General features: G+C 36.4%; 1 protein-coding gene and 1 long non-coding RNA gene across 9 annotated transcripts in view; both read left to right on the top strand.

Annotated features, from left to right (window-relative positions):
- The window catches only part of PTBP3 (polypyrimidine tract binding protein 3), a 38,168-nt gene extending 28,249 nt beyond the window's left edge, over window positions 1–9,919 (top strand). For 6 of the 8 annotated variants that reach the window (XM_054003693.1, XM_054003689.1, XM_054003691.1 and 3 more), the window contains 7 exons: window positions 2,308–2,385; window positions 3,032–3,162; window positions 5,790–5,823; window positions 6,458–6,550; window positions 7,075–7,291; window positions 8,325–8,402; window positions 9,085–9,919. In XM_054003693.1, coding sequence (XP_053859668.1) covers window positions 2,308–2,385; window positions 3,032–3,162; window positions 5,790–5,823; window positions 6,458–6,550; window positions 7,075–7,291; window positions 8,325–8,402; window positions 9,085–9,217 — 764 coding nt within the window. In that variant the 3' untranslated portion in view covers window positions 9,218–9,919. The remainder of the gene's footprint in view (window positions 1–2,307; window positions 2,386–3,031; window positions 3,163–5,789; window positions 5,824–6,457; window positions 6,551–7,074; window positions 7,292–8,324; window positions 8,403–9,084) is intronic. The other 2 variants (XM_054003694.1, XM_054003696.1) reach the window with 2 other exon arrangements.
- A 3,370-nt stretch (window positions 9,920–13,289) lies between these two features.
- Window positions 13,290–22,663, top strand: LOC128822598 (uncharacterized). The gene is made up of 5 exons (XR_008441507.1): window positions 13,290–15,235; window positions 17,034–17,116; window positions 17,300–17,365; window positions 19,262–19,431; window positions 22,511–22,663. It is a non-coding gene; the product is annotated as an uncharacterized LOC128822598 (long non-coding RNA).
- Window positions 22,664–24,345: the final 1,682 nt, after the last annotated feature.

Raw genomic sequence — 24,345 nt, 5'->3', positions numbered from 1 at the left:
ATACATGTCTATACTCATCTTTTAAAATATAAAATGTAAGACATTTTTTTTAAATTTTAGAAGTCATTTTGGCATAGAGGAGACAGTGTCTGCTTGAAGTGAAATGCTCACAACACAATTTGAGCAGTTTTAGCTATTTTTCTCTCTAATGACAGCCATTAGCAGTAATACACAGCTAAGAACTGTCTTAGCTGTTGAATAGATATCCAAGTGCTGTCCAATTGATTATCACAGTAAGAAATGTGGGAGAATAATTCCCTATTTTCCTTTACTTTTTTTGTGGCAGCTAGGGCAAATACTGGGTTTAGTTTGATTTTTGGATAGTTGAGTTAGCTTAGATTAGAATAAGAAAGCGAGTTGCACTCACTACTTTCTTGATTTTTGTCTTTACTGCTCCCCTTAAATGCAGGCCTTGGATCTTTATGTAATGGACAAAGATCATTGCAGTGTGGGGCAGAGGAGAATGGTGGAATTTGCCATACAGCATTATAGAAATGTGCTGTTACAAGTCTAATATATTCTAACTAATTAGGCTTGCACTATCTGAAATGTCAGTGGAAGGGAAAAGTACAATTAGAGTAGTTTATTTCTGTGCTTCCATGTTCATTGGCATGTTCTGAGAAGCTTTAGTTACAGAACATGAAGAAAAGATGTTCTAAGTCATGTGAATACCTTCACTACTTCTTATTACTAGCGGATGTAGTTTTGATGTAGAATTATAAGACAAAGCTGGTAACTTTCAGAATAATATATCTGTTTCTTATTGCAGATTTGAAGTTACCTTAATAGCAAAACTAAACTGTTCTTGAAACTTGTTTTTCTTCTTTTTTCTTTAATTTTCTTTTGCTTTTTGTGGAAAAGATACTGCATCATAAATAAACAGATTTTGCACATATTTTGCATTTAAAGAGTTCTTGCATCCAGTGGGCATAAATGCATGAATTGGCTTGCTTAGAAAGCTAGGCTGATAGCCATGAAGGAAATGAATTAAAAAAAAAAAAAAAAGGCAACAAAGAATTCCAGATCTTTCTCCATTAGCTCAGTTTGACAATTTTTACATTCTTATTTTGGTATCAGGGTGCAGTATGCAGGTCTTATTTGGCAGAATAAAATCTATTTCTTCATTAATATTTCCATTACCGTTCTTGTATTGTGAATAAGTGATTAATAACTATATTACCAGAACTTGTCTGTATAATTTCAAAAATTTATTTACTTGCTTTGGTGTGATAAATGTGTTCAGTTTTTTGTATGAAAGATACTTTTTTTTGCCACAGATAAGAGGTGTGATGTGATTCAGTATTCATGAATACTTGGTCTATAGTGTCTGTTACATTTCTTTTTGTAATTCATAATAGATACTTCTTTTGGTATTGTATTATCCCCATTGATAACCATTGATAACCATTGATAACCATAACTAGCTCTATTTTAGTCAGTGATGTGGAGGTCTGAGAAGTAAAACAGACATATTACCAGATATTACTTGAAGAATGTCTTCTAATTATACATGCTCTGTTTGAAAAAATTAAAATCTGGTATGTCCTTACATATGAATGAATCCACAACTCAAGCTTGTATCTAACTGCTTAGAACACAACTTTGTGAGCTACCCTGGGTAGCACTTGACTCCACAAACTAATGTGGAAAACACTGAGCTATCTTTGATGCTGGGACTCTGTATATGTTGCTATTCCAAATCTGTTTAATGCTTGTGATTTCCAGGGAAACTATAAAAACCACTGATTATTTATAAAGTTACACAAACTGGAAAAGTACATCTCCTTAAAAAGCAGGATATATATGCTTTATGCATTTCAGCAGCTAGTAAAATTCAGAGATTAGTTGTAGGAGTTGATATTGTTTACCTTATACAGATCTTAGTATTCAGGAGTTGTATGTAATCATTGCAAAACATCTTTGACTGTATTTACTTGCAGAAAATTTCTAGAATACATATCCATTGTATGAATAGAAACCATTGAACACAGGCTTTAATGGATACTAGTCTCTGCTGTGCCTTCCTATTCAAACTTCTCTATTTTACATTTTGCCCTGACTCCTTATTTTAGAGAGGAATGTTGAGGCTGACCAGAATATTTGCCTTTAAAAGTGGCTGAACATTGTCTTTGTAAAACATAGAATCTTGGATTTCAATGAGAGTTTTAACCCAAAAGTTGTATAAATATCTGGAATAATGTATAAAGTCAAAATAGCAACACTGATAGCTGATTCTGATTACTGAAATCTCTTCTGTTTTCTAAAACTTTAAAAATCTGCTTTAAAAAATCTGTCTGTTCTCTCTAGCCACCCAAAATATCATATTTCCGTCATATACAGGGCCTCCTGGGTTTGCCCCAACCTTGGGCTTTCCTCAGGGAGCAGGTAAGTTTGTTTTCTAAAAATGTGGTGTTTGTAGTTATGGCTCATCTGAATACATCTATTCAGAGCCATTTGTTTTAAAATATAGCAATCAGAACACAGTATTAATTTGAGTAATTGTAATTCTTTCTCATATAAATACTCAATAAAATAAGTTTCTGTAATAAAAACTATATCCTGATACAATTGTTCAATAAGCAAAGAACCTAAATGCCATGATAAAGATTACCTGCAAGAGAAGAAATTAAGCATTTATTGTTTCTCAGAATCATAAAACTGCTATGACATTCAAAGCAAATTGAGGGAACTCTCTGCTTTTCTGGCTATCAAGTGAGAAATAGATAGTTTTTTAGACTGTGATCTTTCCCTTTCTAGCACAGGACAAACTTGTGTGCTGAATTATTTTTTTGCTTTCTTGGGCTGCAATTTATGTCCCCTTTTGTTTGGGTCTAATTGTGTAGCTGAATATTTCTTTTTTCTCTGAAAGGGAGGTGCTTCCTGCTTTATTGGTCAGATACTAGTAATAACTAAATTCCTTAAAAGTATTTTAAAATTGGATATTGATGCTTTTGCCAAATATAACCTGCTTGTGTGTTCTTCCTTATCCACTTTGAGATATTGTCAAGTGATGCTATTTATACCTTTCCAGGTCCTTCTGTTCTGCCTGTTCCTGGAGCACTTGGTCCTCTCACGGTCACCACATCAGCAGCGCCCGGACACATGACTATTCCTGATATTCCAGGAAACTCCGTTTTACTGGTCAGCAACCTCAACCCTGAAGTAAGTTTGATTGGAGGAACTGATGTGTCACCTTGTACCAACTGCCAGAATCCTTGCAAACTGACATTAGCTGAAGGAGTAAGAGAAATTCTCTGTGCTGATAATACAAAAAACAGGACAGATCTATACTTGTTTTAGGTAGTTGGCAATATTGGTGAGGTTTAAAAACTCCTGTCGTCAATGAAAAGCTTCCTAACACAATTTACTTTAGGAACCCTATGTTAGCAGGGCAGCTAGTAATTAGAGGGTAGTCTATGGTCAACTGTAGGAAATGTTTGAAGATGTAAACAACATACGTATGATAATTTATTGATATCTCTGTTAGTATGACTCCTCTGTGTGCTTTTTTATCTGTAAAGAAGGCAAAGGATTTTTCCTTACATTGGTTAAAAAACAAGGAATTAAATGGAAAGGAGGAAACTGAAAAGGAAATAAAAGCATGCCAAATCAAATACTTTTTTAAACATGTGTAGGATCTTTCTAGTTTTGCAACTTTTTTGAGATTGAAAAAAAAGAACACAGATACATTATGTTATTGACTTCACTCTACATTTATTTAAAAAAGTTAATAAGTATCCATGTTCACTTTTCATAGTACCACATAGATGCTGTTTCCTATGGTGGCAGTAAAATTACCAAGGACAACTTAGAAAGTTATTTTTGTAGTGGAAATGACGTAAGCTGGTCTATAATCTTCCTCATGTTATTCGAACACTGATCAGTTCTTAATTAAAAGCAATAGACATCTTTGTAAAAAATTAAAATCAAGCTTTACCAGGGCCATGACTTAAAACACAATTCTTTTTGACTATTGATAAGCAGTTCTATTGCAGCAATGTAAAATTCTTGTTGCGCACACTCCATACATTTACTTAACTGTAAAACTTCAGGAGTTATTGGCAAAATTGAAGTTGCCTTCATATTCTGAGGTTTAAAAATCTGTTTACCAGTTTCTTTAAGTAATTGTTCTATTTCTGGTTTTGTACTAATAGCCAAATTCACAGTAAGCATCAAAAACCCAGCTGTAGATAGGGCTGTGAGACAAGTTACTTTTTCTTTGATTTTACAATGTATCAGGGAGTTTCTGATGATGGCTGCAGATGTACTTTCTGCAGTTGACAATTTAAGATTATTTTCTGAATCTGAAAGGAGAGTGCCTCTTAAAAATAAGCATACGTGAAGCATAGGTCAGAGCTCTTTTTAGGACATTGATGCTTTACATAGTAAAGCGAAAGAAGTAAACGAAAAAGTAAAAGTAAAACGAATCATAGCTAAGAATTCATGTAGAACTTAGTGCTGTAATGCATGATACAGTATCCATGTATTAAGAAATGCTCAACTTCTTGAAAGGATAAGAATAAGAATGTACTACAGCATTAATTGTTGGAAATACATTTCTTGGCAGTTCTGTAGCGCTTGTTCTTCAGTATTGGTTGTCTGACCCCTGTCACTCCTTTTTCTCTGTATAGAAAATCTGGTTGACCTTATTGTGGTTCATATTTCTCTCCTGTTGCAGGGTTTCAGTGTGCATTTTAACATTCCTTCATGACTTTTAAATTATCTGGTTTTGTCTTTCGTTTTCCTTCGCCCCCTTTTTTTTAAGTAGAAATATTTCAGTCTCATTTGAATAAAAAAATTCTTTTTAAAAACAGAAGTCTCCATCCTGAATTTAAATATTTCAGCCAGAAGAATAAACTCCTGATGAATTTAGATTTTACATTGATAGTAATTGTTCTCTATCACTAAATGCTGATGATAAATGGGTATGGCCTTACACTTAGGCTGCAATATCTTCTATTTTTGAATAATTTAGGTATGTTTGGTACACATTTGAGAAGTTGAGTTGAGGAGGAATAGGGCTAGAGAGTGTGAGTAGTGCTTCTCATATGCAGATATTTTTAGAACTCATTTCTGGCAAAACCTTTGCCTCAGTTGAAAAAATTTTGGCTGCATTAGATTGTAAATTATCTTATTTGGTTCTTGGCACATAAGATTTGTATTGAGAATCACTGAAGAGAAATTTCTTTCAATGTTTACCTTTCTGTTCACAGCTTCTAATTAAATACAATTTAAGTACTACTTTCTATATGCTTCATACATAAAGTTAAATTCTCTGTGTCTCCCTTTAGAATGTCATGGCCATGTAGAGGGATGGGGACAAAATTGAAGACAAAGCAAACACATTTTGAAGCAACTGGTTTTAGTTTTGTTGGTATTGTCCATTGTTTACAATATACAAAAGAGTTCTTTAATGCTTTATTTTTAATTTAACAAATGTTTTTCATTCTTTTCATGGAATGAGCAGGTAGCTTAGAAAGGATAAGGTCAAATAATGAAGCTACTTAAAAATTAATAGCTTCTGCAGCATGACAGAATGAGTCTTGAGTGATGAAAATGCATGAGCTGCAGTGTTTGCTTGTTTACATATTTTACATGTGCATAGCAAATGTGTATTAACAAGAGTGCCATACACTGTGATTATTGCAGGGAATAGCTTTTGGAGAGACAGGTTTATGTATTAGTATGCAGCATCTCTTCCATTATTTTTGTTTACCATGCACTTACAGAATAGATGTTTTCATTTGCATGGCTTTAGAAATAATGTACTCATTTTATCATTTAAACAGGCCATCACACCTTATGGACTTTTCATCCTATTTGGTAAGATATGTCAAATATACCTTGACAAACCACAGGGCTAGTGGTTATTTTTATTTATCTGACCCATGCTGGTTAATTCAAACTCCATTGCTCTGTGCATGTCCAGGAAATGCACTGAGAGAATACACTGGTTTTAAAATGGCAGTAAGTTGAGTCATTATTTAAAAGCCACAGATGCCAAAATGGCAAAACAGTTAGTGTCAGAAGAATTTTGGTGTGTGGTCCAATTTGTTTACTACAAAAAATGGGAAAGCAAAATAAGATGAAAAAACAGAGGTTGCATGAGAGGAAATGCTGTACAGAATTGGCTCATACATTAGTTGCAGGGGACAGTGTTGGGTAGAGTTAATATTTTAATATGCCTCGTTTAAGAAGACTTGGGCAACTATTGCACTACTTAAAAACTGAACACAAGCATGCAGTAGTTTGACTGGGATCTGGGGAATTTTCCTCCACTTATGAGCCCCAGAATATAATAAACAAACTTTGAAACTCTCCTTGTACTAATATTTTACCCAACCTGTTTAATGAGGTATTATTCTTTGTAACACTAATGTTAGTCAAAAGAATTGGACTTGGCCTTGTGCTTTTCATAGTAGTACTCTGAAAAAAGTTCCTTTCTGGATTTCCGCAGGTGTGTATGGTGATGTGCATCGTGTGAAAATCATGTTTAAGAAAAGAGGAATTGCTTTGGTTCAGATGGCAGATGCATCCCAAGCTCAATTAGGTATTTATTGATTTTTAAGGCACAGTTATGCTTCAAGCTAACATGAGTTTAAAATAAAGGAGGAGTTTTTCATCTGTCAGTGACAAGCATAAACAAAATTCATCATTACGCTGCATTACTACATGCAAGCTTTGATAATACTCTTAGTGGTTTAAAAAAGTAGTACTATGAATCTCAATCTAGTAAATAATAGAATTAAAGTATACAACTCTCCTGTCATTTATTTTAATAATACATGATATTATTTTCCTGTAATTTATCTTACATCTACCTATTTAAGAATCATCAACTGATCTGTATTGAAATGCTGTTTTGCATTTTTTTGGCAGTTGAACTGGAGATTATATTATATCCTATACCTTTTTAAAATGTAATGTTGTGACATAGCCCACCTGGTAGATGTGGAAGTTGCAGTTTAAATTTAGAATGTGAAATCTGACACTAAGTAGAAAACAGTTATTAGTAGTCAAAGACTTTTCTTCCCCTCCATTAATTCCTGTTCAAATTACATTTCCACTGGTTAGCTATCAACTACTTGAATGGACAGAGGCTTTATGGAAGGGTCATGCATGCTACTCTTTCAAAATATCAGACAATTCAACTTCCTCGTGAGGGACAAGAGGACAAAGGTCTGACAAAGGACTATAGCAATAGCCCTTTACATCGCTTTAAGAATCCCTGCTCTAAGAATTTCCAAAATATCTTTCCTCCATCTGCAACCTTGCATCTGTCCAACATCCCGTGAGTATCTGCATGTGTCATCTTCTTGGAAAGATGTTTTTTAGCAACTGTTTGTCAAGTTAAGAAGTCTAATATAAGTTTTGGTTTTCTTTCCTTGGCCTTTTACAATTCATTCTGCTGTGGATCATTCTGTAATTCATGTAATTAGCAATAAGTGAATCCTTTAAATGTCCCTTTATTATCATTAGCAAAGAGGACAACTGAAGGAGTTATCATCTTTGAGTTTTGATCAATTTATATTTTCTTGAGAGCATGCTTTTGGTTTTTGACATACTAAATCACATGTCACAAATTTTCACAAAGGTTAAAGTTGTGTTTTTTGAGGTAATGTACATGACAACAAATTCATCATTGACATTGTTATTTAATATAGATACAGTATTTAATAATTCTAACACTTTTTAAAGAACAGTTTCTACAGAACTCAGGTGTCTTACATGAAGGGCAAGATGTGAGTAAGTAAAAAGTATTTAGTGTGCTCTTTAAGAGTGAAATAATCTTTTTATGTCTAGAATATTATCAGTAGTATGTGGAATAACAGCCAAACATAAGTTTTACAGGCTTCTCTTGTTTGGCAGCTGTGCAAGGAGGAAAAAAGGAAACTATGGAATTTTGCCACAGTAAGAAAGTAAATTGTAAGACACTTTGAAAACAGCTTTTTGAGTAAAATGAAAATCTTTCAAAATTGAAAATATGTGATGTGCACTTGCACAAATTGCAAGATGAAATGTATTCCTTAAGATTTTAGGAGATTTTCATGCAATCTGAATTTTACTGACAAAGGAACAGGGTTGGATGAAAAACAATAGAGTGTCTAAAATATTTTTGTAGCAAAATGTAATACTAAAATGTAGAGTAAATGCAGATGTTTTGGGCTGAAGTGTGTGAGTTGATGGAGATAAATTTAAACAGCAAAAACTAGTTTAGAAGCCAAAGTTGAGATCTTGATATTATTACAGAACTCTGTGCCCTTCTACAAGTTAAGAGGAGTATGCTTTTGGTTTGTTTGTTTGTTTTTGTTGTTTTCAATTAGGCCTTCTGTTACTGTTGATGATTTGAAGAACCTTTTTACAAGTAAAGGATCTACTGTGAAAGGCTTCAAATTTTTCCAGTAAGTTCTCTTGTAAAATTGCTAAGCAAGCTTTCATCCTAGAAAATAGCTAATTGCTTTTTTGTGACTTTGTGTGTACACAACTACAGGCAAAATTCTATGTATATATAGCTATAGGCAAAGTGGTACACCTACCATGATTTTTATGATACTTTGCCTTAAAATTTTAAATTGAATGCTTAACATAACTAAATTGAAAATATGTAGCATTTTGACAAATTCCATGTGTATTCAAAGTAAAACAAGTTTAAGGAAAGTAAATGCTTACTTCTTGAAAAAATACAAGCTTTGTGAATGTAAAATGCCATATAAAAAATGACAGTGATGACAATGTATCTACATGAATTAAGGTTAGTTGGCAGTATTGTTTTAGTACAATCATACCTGCTAGAATAATCCCATCTTTATGGACAATACAAGTATTTCTTAGAGGTCTTCAAGCCTTATTTTGACCTAGCTTTTTGAAGTCCAGTGTAATGAAAGAATGACATGACTTTAAGCCACAGATTCACAAAATTTATGTAGTTTTTTTATCTTTGCATTTTAGCACATGCATAAACACTTGTACTTGCTGTACAAGTGTGTGTGATATAGCTGAGGAAAAAAAACCACTTATGCCACTTTTCTGTTTTGGCTAGTGAAAATTTAGTTAGGATTAATAAGTGTTTTTATTGTTCTTCAGGAAAGATTGCAAAATGGCTCTTATCCAGCTGGGCTCAGTGGAAGAAGCAGTTCATGCTCTCATTGAGCTTCACAATCATGACTTTGGAGAAAACCAACATCTCAGAGTTTCCTTCTCAAAATCTTCAATCTGAATTTTCCCTTTATGGCTGCATAATGTTTTAGTAAAATCTTCAAATAGAGACTGAGACAGCTCTGACCAACTCTGTCTCTTAAAAGAAAAACCTCATTCATACACAAAGAATTAAGTGATGATTTTTTCTGATTCTAGCTGCAATTATGTCATCCATAGAAAGATTCTTCTGTGAAATCATTCTAGCAACAATATTTATCAGCAAATTTCCTACTTAAAATTATATTTTGAGACCATCCTTTCAGCTTTTGTTTGAAATCAGCCTTACAAAACAATTTAGAGTGCTTTTACAATGTACCAAACATGTATGTTTAATGAAAAGGTAAATCTACTCTGCAGATTAAACACTAATTTGAAAAAGTGCTTGGGTTTCTTGAAGCAAAACAAACAGTAACTGTGAGTATCCTCTAAATAGTTTATGTTTACCAGGGTGTGTCTTCATACTTTGGTGAATCTTTACAAATAACTTGTTTATAAAAATAAAAAGTCTGTGCTGTTCTTATAGATTAAATTATTAGAGAAAAGGCAGTGCCTTCTCTCTGTGAAATAAAAGTATTTGACGAATTTCTTTAAGGTGTGGTATTGGAGAATTAGTTTGGCGTGACTGTGGGTTGGAAGTTTGATGTCTTATTTCTACTATGAAGGGATGTGTAACAGTACCTTGGAGAAAATAAAACAAGAAAATGGCCTTGATTTAAAATAATTTTTTACATTTCTCTAAATAATTAAATGTTTGCAATCTTACGGAAAATATTCAGGTCTGTGATGGTTTCTCAAGTTTTTAAAAAGTTATTTTTGCTAAGGTCATCTTTCAGGGCAGAAAAATTAAACCTCGAGGTTTTTTACCACTCTACAGTCTAATACTTAAATTACTGTGCATTTACCTAATTTCTTATTTTGTGCCTTACTATATGTGTATTAATACATTAGAGTGTTACCTGAAGTATCTTGCAAAAATATTGTGGGCTTTGTGAAAATTCTCCTCTTGGTCTTTTTGTAAATGTTTTCCATGATAAGTCAAGATATATATTTTTTCATGAATTAATATTTTGAATTCTAGTTTCTTGTGCTTTCTTATGGAGATTGGATGTAGATGGAAATGAAGTTTCATTTGCTGTGAAATCACATAGAGATTCTTTAAATTTACCTAGTTGAACTTCTCTGATAGTAGTTCTTCACTGATAAAAAATTCAGACCCAGAAAAAATATACAAAAAACCCAAACAAACCTATATAGGAGGGCCAAACAGCAAATCCAGTTAATTTTCTGGACTTCATCTGACTTTTTGAGAGGCACTGGCTTTATCAGAATATTCTTTTGGGTGTCTGCATTTCTTTATTTTTAATACTTTACAGTATTAAACTTAAATTAATAGAATGCTATCTTTCTTTCCTTTGTAAGTATGAAAAAATGTTTGATACTGAAACTTGATTCCTCTTTGGGGAATGAGCTGAGATGCAGTTAGAGTTTGCCATGAGTATACAGATGAATACAAATGACTTCTGATCGTATTTTAAAAAGCTAAATTTCATTTTAAGAGCTTTTTCTCCCCTAGTGTTTTCTTTCACATAAATTAATTGAAAATTAATTTAATTTTACTTACCACATTTTAAAGACCTATTTCTTTCAAACATGGCATTTATTTACTTCTAACTATTGCAGAATTTGTTTCTGCTGTAATTTTTTGCCACTTGTAATTGTTTTTATTCGTCTGAATTGTATGACTTTTTCCTTTCTAGAAGAAAGAGTATGTTTCTACCATGATCTGAGTATTCGGTAGTGAGCTTTCTCAAATTTTCTCTCTGAATTATTTTTGCAAAATCACCCTTATAGTAGCTTGCCAAATACTACCTTATCTATGTAAATTGATTACAGGTGTAGTATTAAGGAAACTTCCCTGCCCAACCATTTGGAAGCCACTCTGGCAGTCACTCTTTCACCACCTGAGCTGGGACTGAGGCCCTTCCCAGCTACAGCTCCCACATTCCCACAGTCAGAACAGGTTTCCTTGCTGGGTGGACCCCAGGTTTCCCATAGCAGTATCAGGCATCCCAACCATTAAAACAATTTAATCACAGTGCAATAACAAACTATCAGCTCGGGCTGGTGTCTCTGGGGAGGGACCCAGAACAAAGGATCCCCTGGGCTTTTATCCCCTCACCAGTCTAAGCATGGGAAGGTCTGGCATTGTCAGCTCCTGCCATGTCTCAGTGTCCCCTGGCTGGGCACAGGTCCCTGGGCACTTGTTGTGCCCAGGGTTGGCTCTTCATGGCCTCTTTGCCTGGGCTCCCCCAGCTTGAGCTCAACCTGCAGCTCCACTGCAGCTGCACCCCGAGCTACCTCAGTGAATGTGTTCCTCAACAACAGCAGCCAATCTGACTGCATAGATGTAGCTATAATAAGTGCTGTACAACGCATCTATATAAATATGCAGAATGTACTATGTACTGGAAAGTTCAACTGGCTTAGGAATAATGTTCCCCTAAGGGATGTTATCTTTTGGATTTCACAGAATCACAGAATGGTGTGGGTTGATCTTCATGAGGTTCTCACAGACTCAGACTGCTCAGTCTGTCCAGATCCCTCTGGATGGTATCCTTCCTTTCCAGGTGTGCTGACTGCACCACACAGCTTGATGTTGTCAGCAAATTTGTAGAGGGTGCAGTTGATTCCACTATCCATGTCACCAACAAGGCTGTTTAACAGTTCTGGTACCAATGATTATCCTTACAGAACACTGTTCATTATTGGTCTCCACTTGGACATCAAGCTGTTGACCACAGCTCTTTGAATGTGGCCATTCAGCCAATTCTGTTTCCAGCTAGAGTACCACTCATCAAATCCATGTCTCCAGTTTAGAAACAAGGAAGTTTTGTGAGACAGTGTCATACTTAGCACAAGTCCTGGTAGATGACATCAGTTGTTCTTTTCTTATCCACCACTGCTGTAACTCTGTTGTAGAAGGCCATTAAATCTGTCAGGCATGATTTGGCTTTAGTGAAGCCACCTATTGCATAATCTTACTGAGAACCAAGGTGGGACTTCCAGACTTACAGTTCCCTGGGTCTTTCTCATTTCCCTTTTTACAAATGTAGGCTATATTTCCCCTTTCCAAGGAAAGCTTTAGCTTTCACAGTTTCATAGACTTAGGCTGCTCAGAAAACCTCTTCTCCTCCCAGGCTATATGTCGTTACTTCCACCCTCTGTAGCCTTTTAGTGTTTGAGTTCATCCAGGAGTTCCTTGTTTTTTCCTTCATTTTTGCCTGACTTTCTCTTTGAAGGGATAATCACTCCTGAGCTTGGAGAAGGTGATCCTTGAATACCAACCAGCTTTCTTGGGTCCCTCTTCCCTCCAGGGCTTTATCCCATGATACTCTATGAGGTAGATCCCTGAGGGTGCCAAAGTTTGCTCTCCTGAAGTCCAGGGTAGTGAGCTTTCTGTGTACCTTCCTTGCTGCCCTAAGGATCTCAAACTCCATTTTGTGGTCCTTGCAGTCAAGGCTGCCCTTGAGCTTCACCAGTCCCTCCTTGTTGGGACAAAAAGGTCCAGCATAGCACCTCCTCTCCTTGGCTCCTCCATCAGTTGAAGAAGGAAGTTATCATCAGTGCATTCCAGGAAGCTTCTGGATTGTTTATATGCTGCTGTGTTGATAGATATTAGGGAGGTTAAAGTTCCCCATGAGGAAGGTTTGTGTATGTGAGGCTGCTCTTCTCTGTAAGGGGCCTCATCTTCTCTGTCTTCCTGGTCAGATAATCTGTAGCAGACCCCCACTATAAAGACACCTGTCCTTTGCTTGCCTTTAATCCTGACCCATTAACTCTCAGCCAGCTCCTCATCCATCCCCAGGTGAGGCTCCATGATCTCCAGCTGGTCATTGACATAGAGGGCAACACCACCTCCTTGTCTACCGTTCCAGTCTTTCCTGAAGAGCTTATATCTATATCCTTCCATTCCAACACGCTACTCTTTGGAACCATCCCACTATGTGTCCATGACATACCAGTGAGGTCATAGGCATGCCTACATGTCTAACTCTGCTTGTTTATTCCCCTTCTTATGTACTCTTGCATAGGTGCTTTGGAGTTGAAACTAATGAAGCTGACTTACTGGCTGGAGTAGCTGGAATTCCTTTGCGTTGTTGTTCACGTGCTTTTCTGCTGATCTGTGATTCCTCTTCAGGCTCTGGGCATCTATTGCTGGCACTGGCACCAAATTGATAGGAGTGGGATGGACTGAAGTTCACTTCCCCTGGCATCTTTAGATTAAAGCCCTTCTCACCAGCTTGGCAAGCCTGTGGCAGAAGGTGGCCTTCCCCTGTTCTGACAGATGGATCCTGTCAGCCCTCAGTAGACCCAATTTCTGAAAGCAAGTCCCATGGTCAAAGCAGACAAACCCCTGGATGGGACACAGCCCCAGAGGCATTTGTTGATTCACCAGATTTGACTGGCCCTTTCAAACACCTTCCCTTTGACTGTGAGCATTGATGAAAGACTGCCTGTGGAATCTTAAAAATTTTTAGCTTAGGAAAAATCTGAATGTTGGTATTTATTATATTTGCTTTTTGGATTTGCGATACAAGGATTGTGTATCTTTTTTGATTCACCTTTATTGTTCTGGTTTTGCAACCAAATTATTCTTGCCAGCATACTTTTAGATTTGTGTGGATCTGAAAGATGCTGCCTCTTAGTGAGATCTGCTTTTACAAGACATGCAGGTAAGCTTTGAAACTGGACAGTACATCTTAACATTTGCTTAGCAGCATGAAGGCACTAGTTAAGGCTACTTTTTCCCTTTTAGTGTTCCACCTTGAATAATTGGAAGCATAAACATAACACCTTAGTTATTACAATGCATTGTTAGTGAAGACTCATGGCAGAAGGAATACTTTTTATACTTGTGCTTGACTCATTAGTGCCTGGTGCAAAAGCACAGTTGCATCTCAGTTCTTGATTCTCTAAAGCTCTTGATATCTGAAAAGAAGCAAGATTTGGGAAAGAATCATATTCTACAGAGTCTTAGGGTAATGTGGATGGAATAGGACCTCCAAAGGCCTTAGCGTACCTTTCAGTCAGATTATAGACAACTTTAAGCAGTTACTCAAAAAATTGTCCATGTAAATTAAAAAAAATCAAATGGAACAAAATCTCTGTTCTTTGCTGTTCCGTTTGGCGATCCTCACTGTGGATTTGCTTCCTTAATTTGTAACTAGGCTTTAAACATACTACAGTCTATGTCTTTTGCCTTTTTCCCTGTTAGCTGTGTAACTCTGAAGAGGATTCTGGCTTCATCTTCTTTATACTGTGGCGTTAACCTGTTAAAGATATGTTTATAATTTCTTTAGCATATGTTATTAATTTCTGTTTGTGAAGTATCTGGTAACATGCACAGTTTAAGTTGGAATTTGGGCACATGGTGGGGTTCTTTGGGGCTGTCTTGTGCAGGGCCAGCAGTTGGACTCGATGATCCTTGTGGGTCCCTTCCACTTCTGCATATTCTATGATTCTGTGACTGTATGGTTATGCCTCTGTATATGTCATGTCCTTGAGTCAACTCTGAGTTACCTCCTAGTCCATTTTTTTTGATGGATGCACGCTTGGTTTAAAGTATAATAAGACCTTTTTAAAAACCCAGGAGCAGCTAAGTGCCTTTTCAAATGATCCTTGATTTGTTATATAATGGTAAAACTTCTGCTTCTTTTAATTTCTGCCAAACTCTTAAAACATCAGAACCAATTTCTGAAATTTTGACTCATAATTTGATTCAGTTGCCTTGTCTGCTGGTCCTGTAAGTTGCACTGGATTGGTATACTGATAAATCAAGGTCCTTTTTATTCAGAAGATATTCCAGATATTCCACATACCTGTGGAAACTTGCCTATTTGTGACATTTTTCTGATTACAGGCAGCAAACCTGTGTTTGTGTGCCAAGAAGACTATTAGTCTTTGTGGATGGTAATGCCAGTGAGGTCTGTTGGATCAATTATCTTGCCCTCCTCTGATTCATGTCAGTAGGCAAGTGGTAAGCTGGGGTTTTTTATAAGAGATGTAGACCTACTAGTTGCCATTTTATGCTGTTAGCTTATACTTCTGTTTTTCAAAGCTGAGAGGTCAGCTGCCTACAAAAAGCATTGTTTTGCCTTAATCTTTGACCCTGGTACATTGTTAGCTAGAGCACAACTACTAGACTTATTACTTATTACTTATTACTTATTACCAGACTTGTTACTGTTGTGCTGAAATGATACTAGTCAGATTGCACAGAATTTTTTCTTTATCTTCTGTCTTCTGAAGTTTGGTTTGCTATATACAAGATTGTTTGCCTGCTCTTTTCAAAGCAAATCCTAACAGTTTGAATGTAGAATTTCTGAAGTATTCAACTTCAGGATTTTATTGATGGGGGATGTGATATAGGAACAAAATTGGACCAAAGTTTCGTGCCTTCAGTAGTTTTATTTGTAGGGTTTTTCATATCTGTAGGTGTCTTAAGTATAATAAAAACATTTTTACCCTCTGGAAAATGTATATTTATATTGTGAAAAAGTTAGTATTGTCTACTGACTATACAAGAAGTGAACTACAGCTGTTTCAATACAGATTTAATTATTCTACTGTCTTTCCTGTAACAGTTTTTTTTTTTTTTTTTTTGTACTGCAATATGTAGGAATCCAAGCATAACTCACTTTATTTCCAGTTTCAGATAATAAAGACATGCTGTGCTTGGAGCAGTCCCAAAGAAATTAAATGCTTACATAATTAAAGATCCTTGATAATGAAGAAAGTTTTTACTTTAGCAGATTAATGTCATGACTGTAAGCAGTTTTTCAGTTCTTGGAAACTGTGCTTTATTTATGAGTGGGAAACTACTACACATAAACTTGATTTGAAGCACTTTCCGGTTCTTTTTGAATATGTTACCCACTTTCTGCAGAAGTTCACCGTACAGCTGCAGAGCACAAGACGAAAGTTGCTAACGAAGCAGATTCTTGCATCAGAATGTCACTTCATTCTCTGACCAAAGACTGTTCTGGATTTACTGAGATATATGAAAACCTGTTTTCTCTCACACTTCTTTCTGATGGGAAGACCCAATGCAAAGTGGCCACTATTTGAGACTGTTACTGATGGTAGAAACAGTGGAAAATGGATAGTGAAACAAATGGTGTGAAAGAAGGCAAAAAGTTAATATGTTGCTTTTAGTACTGTATTCAGGACACAGTAAACATCTCTAAGAATTGCTGTTGTTCCCTCATTTCACACTATCTGTTCATAAAAGTTCCCTTTCAGTTTATAAAAATGTTCATCTAACACAAGAAAATACTGTAAATATTTGTAACATCCTGTTGTTTGTGTGTTTGTTTGGTTTTTTTATCTGGCAAAAGAGTGTTTGGGGAAACAAATGGAAATGTAAAATGTTTTTATATAAGAAGATTGTCTGTATATTTTAATAAGCAAAAGCTTTCATTTGTAAAGCATCTTGTGGCATTGCATGAAAAGTATTTTATATCTGTGGAGATGACTTAAAACTGAAAAGATAAAAGATGTATTAAAGAAACCTATTTTATGACTGTGTAGTGCATGGTGAATTTGATTGTGTTTATGCTGTAATATATTCTGGTTTTTAGGTTAGTGTGTTTTCTGATTCCATGATATCTATACCCAACTAATTTCCTAACTCTAGTTGTTGTAGCATGTCTTTTAATAAATGTAATTATGGTTGTACTCTCTTAAATTTTCCTGTGTTCTTGTCTATTTGGGGTTTTTTGGTCTTACAATTATGCAGCTAATAATACCTAATTTTCTATTTTTTTTTCCTGCAGCATCCATGGACATCTAAAATAAAAGCTTTTCATACCAAAAGTATTTTAAGAGGATTAATGCACATCTTCAGCAAGAAGCGAAGGTCAGCAGCACCTAAACTTTTTCCTGAGCGGTGCAGAAATTCCTACTTTCTGTAGGATGGAAAATTATTCTACAACTCTAAACCAATACAGTAGTTGAGTATTTTGTTATTTGAGACAGGGATGAGAGGCTTCAGTGATGAGAGACTTGGGGCCTTATTGTTGAGAATTTCTTCATCTTTTAGCACGCTGTACTCTTTTCTGGTCCTAGGATTGAAGTTCATATCCTTTGCACAAAGATTTAAAAGAATGTAAGTAGCAGCTTAAAAAGATTATCTGCTTTCAGCTTCCTGTTTCTCAACTGTCTTGTTGATTGCTTTTCTTTCATACTCCTTTGGTTGCCCTTCTCTGTGTTGCACAATACTAATTTAGACCCTCTTATTCTTGCATCCAAAATTCAGGATTGATGGTAAACAGATAGTAATCTAAGGCTATAGATACAAACATGAGGGGAGTGCAACACCTCTTTCTGAACTAAAATTTTCAGCCAGTGTGGCAAGGATTTAATTACTGCCACCCAGTAAATTATGCAATTGCCAGTCTCTGAGTGTAGATGCTTTTGTGGGGAGAAAAATCTGACTCAGTTTAGACTGAATTGAAGGTTTAAACAAATTATTCTTTAAAGGCTAGATACGAAGTCCCCATGTGTAACTCTTGATTTTGTCCTTGATACCTAAATATTTGATAAGCATTCCAGGGAAAATGCTAGCTTTTGGTGGCCATAATCTGGCTTCTTATTTTTTTGACCAAGTCTGCCCGAGAATGTGTGAGAAAGTGAAATTCCTGACTGTTGTCTTCTCCCATTACTCCTTAACCAAAAAGTAAATCCCATCTTGAATTCTTGTCTCCTATTGTTAAGCCCGCAATACAATCACAGTAACTTTTTTTCCTTAAGCAGTTTATCTAAGTGTCCATCTTGGAAAATGAAAAATTAAATACAACTTTTAAATAGCACAGATGTAGAACTTCTGGTACCAGAATTTGTTCTGTTCCTTGCAGGCTGAAATAGAAAGGGCAGTAACTGGTGAATTTGCCAGCATCTGATTTCTCATATGGTTTGGATCAGCCCCAAAAGGTTCCTTTATAGCCCTAGGGTTCACCCATTTACAGAGCTGGAAAGAAGATCACTGTATGCTTTGAAAATACAATAAAAATTCCCACTTGCATTTTCTTAACTGCGCTGAGATATTTGTACTTGAGTTCTTTGGCATATAGCAGGTGAGTACAAGGATTTCTAAACAAAATATAATGAAAGCAGAAGTTGTGGTAGAATATGTAGGTGAGAGAAGGTGTGGGGCTAGAGGCAGAGGGAAGAAGAGACCTGAGGAAAGTGAGTTATCTCAGAGACCATTTCCAGACCAATGTCTTTGCTGTTGAACATTAACTCATCTCAGATGCTGCAAAAAAAACCCAGAGAGAAACAGTCCAGTGACAATGAGAACAAATGTCTTTAAGGTAGTGCTAAGGTAGCAGTATGAGCTGTCTGGCTCCAAAAAAGTTCTTATAATGAGACTAATATTTTAGTCTCAAGTTAGTGATCATTCTTATTCCATAGTATTTGCTGCTTAGTTCTAAGACAGTTCATCAGGATAACACTTTTAGGTCCTGAGTTTTATTTCCAATCTGCTTCAAGTACAGCTACTCTGTCCTTTTGTGAGAATCAGAGCTTTTAATGGAAACAAAGTATACCTTCTGTAATTCCTCCATTAAATCTACTATGTAAAGTGTTTTTCTAGCTGTGCAGCTTAGGGAGATACAAGAAGGCTGGAGAGTGATTTTTCACAAGAGCAGTAAGAAAGAGAAAATGGCCTCAAGATGAATGAGACTAAGTTTGGATTGGATACTAGGAAGAATTTCTTTACTGTAGGGGTGGTGAGACACTGGAACAAACTGGCTGGAGAAGTTGCGGGCTTCCCATCCTTGGAAGTATTCAAGGCCAGCTAGGATGGGGCTTTGAGCAACTTGGTCTGGTGGAAGGTGTTATTGCCCATGACAGGCAGGTCAAACTATATCATCTTTAAAGTCTCTTCCAAGTGAGACTATATGATTGTATAAACTGTTTATTTTGTGCATGCATATTTTTTGTACAATGCAGGGTCTGTAAGGATTTTTATTACGGGTTTTCTGTGTTTCTTTTTTCCCTCCAGAGCCCATCTTGGTCTGCAAAGCCACATTGCTCAATGTTTGGAAACTTTTTTTAGAGGATGGGCTGAAGGATATTGCATAATGCTGCAGGCTTGCAGCTCTGTGGTTGGATACAGGTTCCATTTCTACTCTGCTATGGTGCTGCCTAACACATACCTAGAGAATATATTCAGTAAGTATCACTGCCTGTAAAAAGAAAATGGAAGCTTCTTTTAAAACAAATACGATCTCAACACAAAAAAATTACAAAGGCTAAAGAAATTAAGGTAACTCTGCTATTCAGTACTATGAATTCTGTTCATGATCTGTGAAGAACTGTCTGTAGCTCCATGGTCTGTTTTAGTCAGTGTAATGTGGGTGGGTGCTGGAGAGGAGGGTTGTGGGTTCTTTTCTAATTAAAAACTTCTGACAAAAGCCTGAAGTTGTCAGGTTTAGTTCCTACCAAAAAACATGGCACTGTTACTGGCTGACATTTCAGCATTACTGACCTTCTCCCTTTCTTTCCTTTTCTCCCCTCTTCCAATTCTCTCTTATGGCCATTTTATCCAAAAGCAGTGTGAGATTTAATAGCAGCAATACTGTACCTTCAGCAAAATGTAATTTCTGTATATGCAGAATTTGAGTCATCTGGTCATCAGATTTGAAGTATCTTGTGAATTGTGTAACTAAGGTTACCCATTGTGAAAAGCTCTGAAAGTAGTTTTTCTATTTAAGGTCACAATAAATTTCTAAGAACAGTTTGCTACCCAAGTAGTCTCTCCTATCACATCTATTAACTGAAAGTGGTTTCTATACTTTTCTTCATATGTGATGTTTGGTTGGGTGAAATGCTCTTTTCCTTTTTGTGTATATGTTCTCATTATGACTGAGCAGCTTAAAAATCTGTCTTGCTGAGGCTTTAATTATCTTTTCAAAAGCATACAGGGTTTATACTGTTGCTCTTTGTGTTTCAATAAGTTTATCCTCTTTCCCAGAGCCTTCATTGCTCTATCAGATACTAAACTGGTTGAGGATTTTTGATAGCAGACCTCTCCCAATCAACTCCATCATTGTTGAGTGTGTTTGTTTCAACAATAAATGACTCTGCATTATGCTCTTTGAGCATTAGGTCTTTCAATGTTGATTCAACCACAGAGACATGAAGGTTAATAACCAACACCACACTTCTTGATGCTGAGACTTGTTATGATATAAATGTTTTTTTCTTTTTCTGCTCTGGTTTGGCACTGCAGGTTACAGCCTGCCTGACACAAGATGGCCTGAGATAATGTCTCCTTAAAGGCATGCTATATGTCCTTGTAAGATTCCCAGAGAACTTACTGGAACACTTTGTAGAGCTCTTTATTCACCAGTCAGTGCAGAACTAGGCTACTTGTGTGAACAGTTTTTCTTTGAGGTAGTTGTTCAATCACTGTGTACGTCTAGCTTTTACACAAACTGCTTATTCTCCAGGGCTTAGATTCTCCCAATTTTATATTATGGGAAGATTGCATTTTTCATTTAGGTTTTTTTTTTTTTTGTTTTTTTTTAATGCATGTGATTTTAATCAAGGCCCTTCAAAAATATTTTTAGGTCATTGTTGCCACTCATCAACAGGAACATAGATAAGGAAGAGGTTACTTTTGAAGGGCCTGACCATAAGATCTTAGCAGCAGCATCCTGTCTTGCCTGGGATATCTTGCTCACTTACTGTCTCATGAAATCTAACAGGAAAATTGCTGATGGCTTTGCAGATCAATTGCCTAGAAACATTGGGCTTGATTAAGATGCTGAAAGTAACTTTTGGAATCCTGCTGACTAATCTTGATTCTGTCCCTTTCAAAGACTGGGATCCAGTCTAAACAACCACACTCTAAACTGACATACACATAACTTCTTACTCTCCAAGTGATGGAGCTGTACTTTCAGACAAAGTTTAAAACACCCTTTAATAACACCCCTGGTTGTGTATCAAATGGGTATAAAATAAAAAATCTGTAATTGTAATTAGACAGTGGATTCATGTAGCACATAGCAAGAAAAAAATTCTCAGCGTCGTTCAGGCCTAAATGGCCAGTCATTATTTACTTCTCACAAGCTTACATTATTTGAATGTCAAGTTTTTCTGCTATATGGAAAGTTCATGAGCCAGTGGTGCCCTTGTGGCCAAGAAGGCCCATGGTATCCTGGGTTACATGGGAAGGAACAGTGCCAGCAGGTCAAGGGAGGTGATCCTGCCCCTCTGCTCAGCCCTGGTGAGGCCTCACCTGGAATGCTATGTCCAGTTCTGGGCTCCTTAGTACAAGAGAGACATGGAGCTCTTGGACTGGGTCCAGTGCAGGGCAACAAAGATGATTAAAGGACTGGAACATCTCTTGGAAGGGCTGAGAGAGTTGAGCATTTTCATCCTTGAGAAGAGAAAACTGAGAGGTGACCCCATCACTGTCTATAAGTATCTGAAGGGAGGGTGTTGAGAGGATGGAGCAAGGCTCTGCTTAGTGATGCCAAGCAATAGAATATGAGGCAGCAACTGATGTACAGAAGTTCCACCTGAACATAAGGAAAAATTTATTTACAGTGTGAGTGACAGTGCACTGGAACAGATTGCCCAGAGAGTTCATGGAGTTTCCCTCAACTGAGATATTCAAGAACCATCTGGATGAAATCTGCCATGTGCAGATAACCCTGCACGAGCAGGGAGGTTGGCCCAGGGTCCTCCAGTGCACCCTTCTAATCTTTCTCATTCCATGGTTCTGTGATTGTAAGACAAACTTGATTTCTTGCAGATATTATTTGAACATAAATAGGGCTTTCAGCTTTGCAATTTGAATGAAAAAGGAAATAAAAAGACCAGGTGGCCACAGAAATGCCAATCTTAAGTTTTTATTACAATTTATAACAAGGCAGAAAGGCCATCACTCAGGGTGTATTTTGCCTCTAATTGCCAGAAAATAACAGAGTTACACCTAATTTAATATTACAAGATCAAAGTGCTGGTTTAGTAACAAAACAAAAGCACTCTCTTTTTTTATGCCAATGAATGCATAATTTTATGAATCTAAAATCCAACTTACTCTGCTAGCTTTGTATTCTCAGGGTCTAAATATACAGTAATTTAAGATACTTTCTAATTGAGATAAAAACAGCTACTTTAAATTTGATGAACAGCATGTAAAAGTTTAATGGCTTACACAACAACGCAGAGAGTAAGGCTGACATATTTACTATGAAAAGTTTGGTTACTAGATTCCCTTTTCTTTCCCGCTACACAGTGTTGATGCAAATCTGAGATTGCCTGGTGACAAAATACAATTGGTCCGTGGAGAAAGAAGCCATGGCAAAAGAATCCCCAACTGCCTGAGCAGCTTCAGAATGGTTTGGTTTATTTTCTCTGGTCACAGAACCACAGAATGGTTGGGGTTGGAGGGACCTCTGGAGATCATCTGGTTCAACTTTCCTGCTAAAGCAGGTTCACAGGAACATGTTCAGGCAGGATGGCCAGGAACTCGCACGACACAAATATAGAATTTATCTTCATAGATAATATAATTTGACAAGTTGCCATATTTCCCATCTAATGTTTCTAGACTTGCTTTAAGACTCATCTTGCCCATAAATACAGCAAAGCTGATGGTGAGAGAAAGCTAATACAAGGACAATTGTGTAGTCAGTGGGATTTGGGTTTTTTCCTGTACCTATCAAAGATATTGTCATTAATTTTTGCCTTTTTGACAAGCTGTTATTAAGTTCTATGCAGCTTCAATAGAAAGGCCAACACCCCTGTGGGTGAGTTTGGAGAGCCTGGTAGAGAAGAAAGCATGAATCTTGTTGCCAAGTTCTTTCTCTTCAGATTTTAGCAGATATTTTAGGATCTGAAAGGAAAAGATGTCTGTTCATCTACTTGGAACTGAAAAAATCACAGCATTACTTTTTATTTATTCAGTTATTATTTTTAAAATGTATGAAGGAAGTGCTGTTACTGTTTCTTTCTGAACTTTTCCTTTGTGCCTCTCTACCTCTTTTCTCCTAACTACAGGCTTCAGTCAGCACAACCCTCAAAACAATGACACAGCATGAAACAATCAGAAACAATGGCTATCAGCAGTATTCTTGGATGACATTCCAAGATATGAGAACACTAGGATACTTCTCCATAAACCAATATACATTAAGTCCTTGTGGTTTAAAAACTTCTAAAAACTGGGGCAGGGTGCTGTGGCATGAAAGCTTCTACCAGAGGTTATGTTGCACCGTACACAGTTATGGAGGAATACTATCCCTGTTACATATCTAAGTAGGAGGGAGAAGTGCAGAAAGGCAGAGAGGGGTTATCTTATCAAAGCTCCCAGTGGGTTTGTGGCAAAGCCTAGTTTGGTCTCCCATGCTAAAACCCACAGATAGCAGTCCTTTTGCTCTGGAGAACTGCTTTTCTGATTAGCAGTAACTGTCAGCAGGCTTTATCACCTACCGTGCCCTTGTTATGAGATGTACAGGGCTCTGACATATGTCACATTCAAGGCCTGTCCTCTAGTCAAATTATATAGAAACATTCAATATTTAAGGTTCAAATTCAGGTATCCAAAGCTTTTGCAGAAATCTCATTTACGTTTTCATCTTGACTTTATCTGCTAGGAGTTGAGACAGTGACATAGGCACCCTGAGAGTACAGACAGAAATACTGCAAACAACTTGAGTGATAGTAATTCCTTTAAAAACAATCAAACAAGATACTACTTTACTTCTGCACAGTATTTACTGAAGCATTTTCAATAGAAACTGAAGAGGGTCAGCCAATCTTTTCAGTTATTTCTGAGTATGTTGAGTTATTTTCAACAATTGATGTGTCTTATTTTGGGAGCTAAGTGGGTAACCAGAAACCAGTTATTAATTTGATTAATTTTAAGTAGTCAAGAGAGACAGAATTCCAATAGAAGAAATCTTCCATCAAGCTGTAGTTACTCTTTTCATTGTCATTTGGAAAGAAGCACTTGATAGAAAGTTGTTCAAGAATGCAACTGCACAATGAATAGCTGAGTGATCTGTTAACAAGGATGAAATACATTTATTCACTCTGGCTGAAGATGTTTGCTGTATTTTTGAAAATGTG

Source organism: Vidua macroura, chromosome Z (genome assembly GCF_024509145.1).
Source record: "Vidua macroura isolate BioBank_ID:100142 chromosome Z, ASM2450914v1, whole genome shotgun sequence".
Classification (NCBI taxonomy): domain Eukaryota; kingdom Metazoa; phylum Chordata; class Aves; order Passeriformes; family Viduidae; genus Vidua; species Vidua macroura.
The sequence above is the reverse complement of the archived record's forward strand: the minus strand, read 5'-3'. Positions and strand labels throughout refer to the sequence as shown.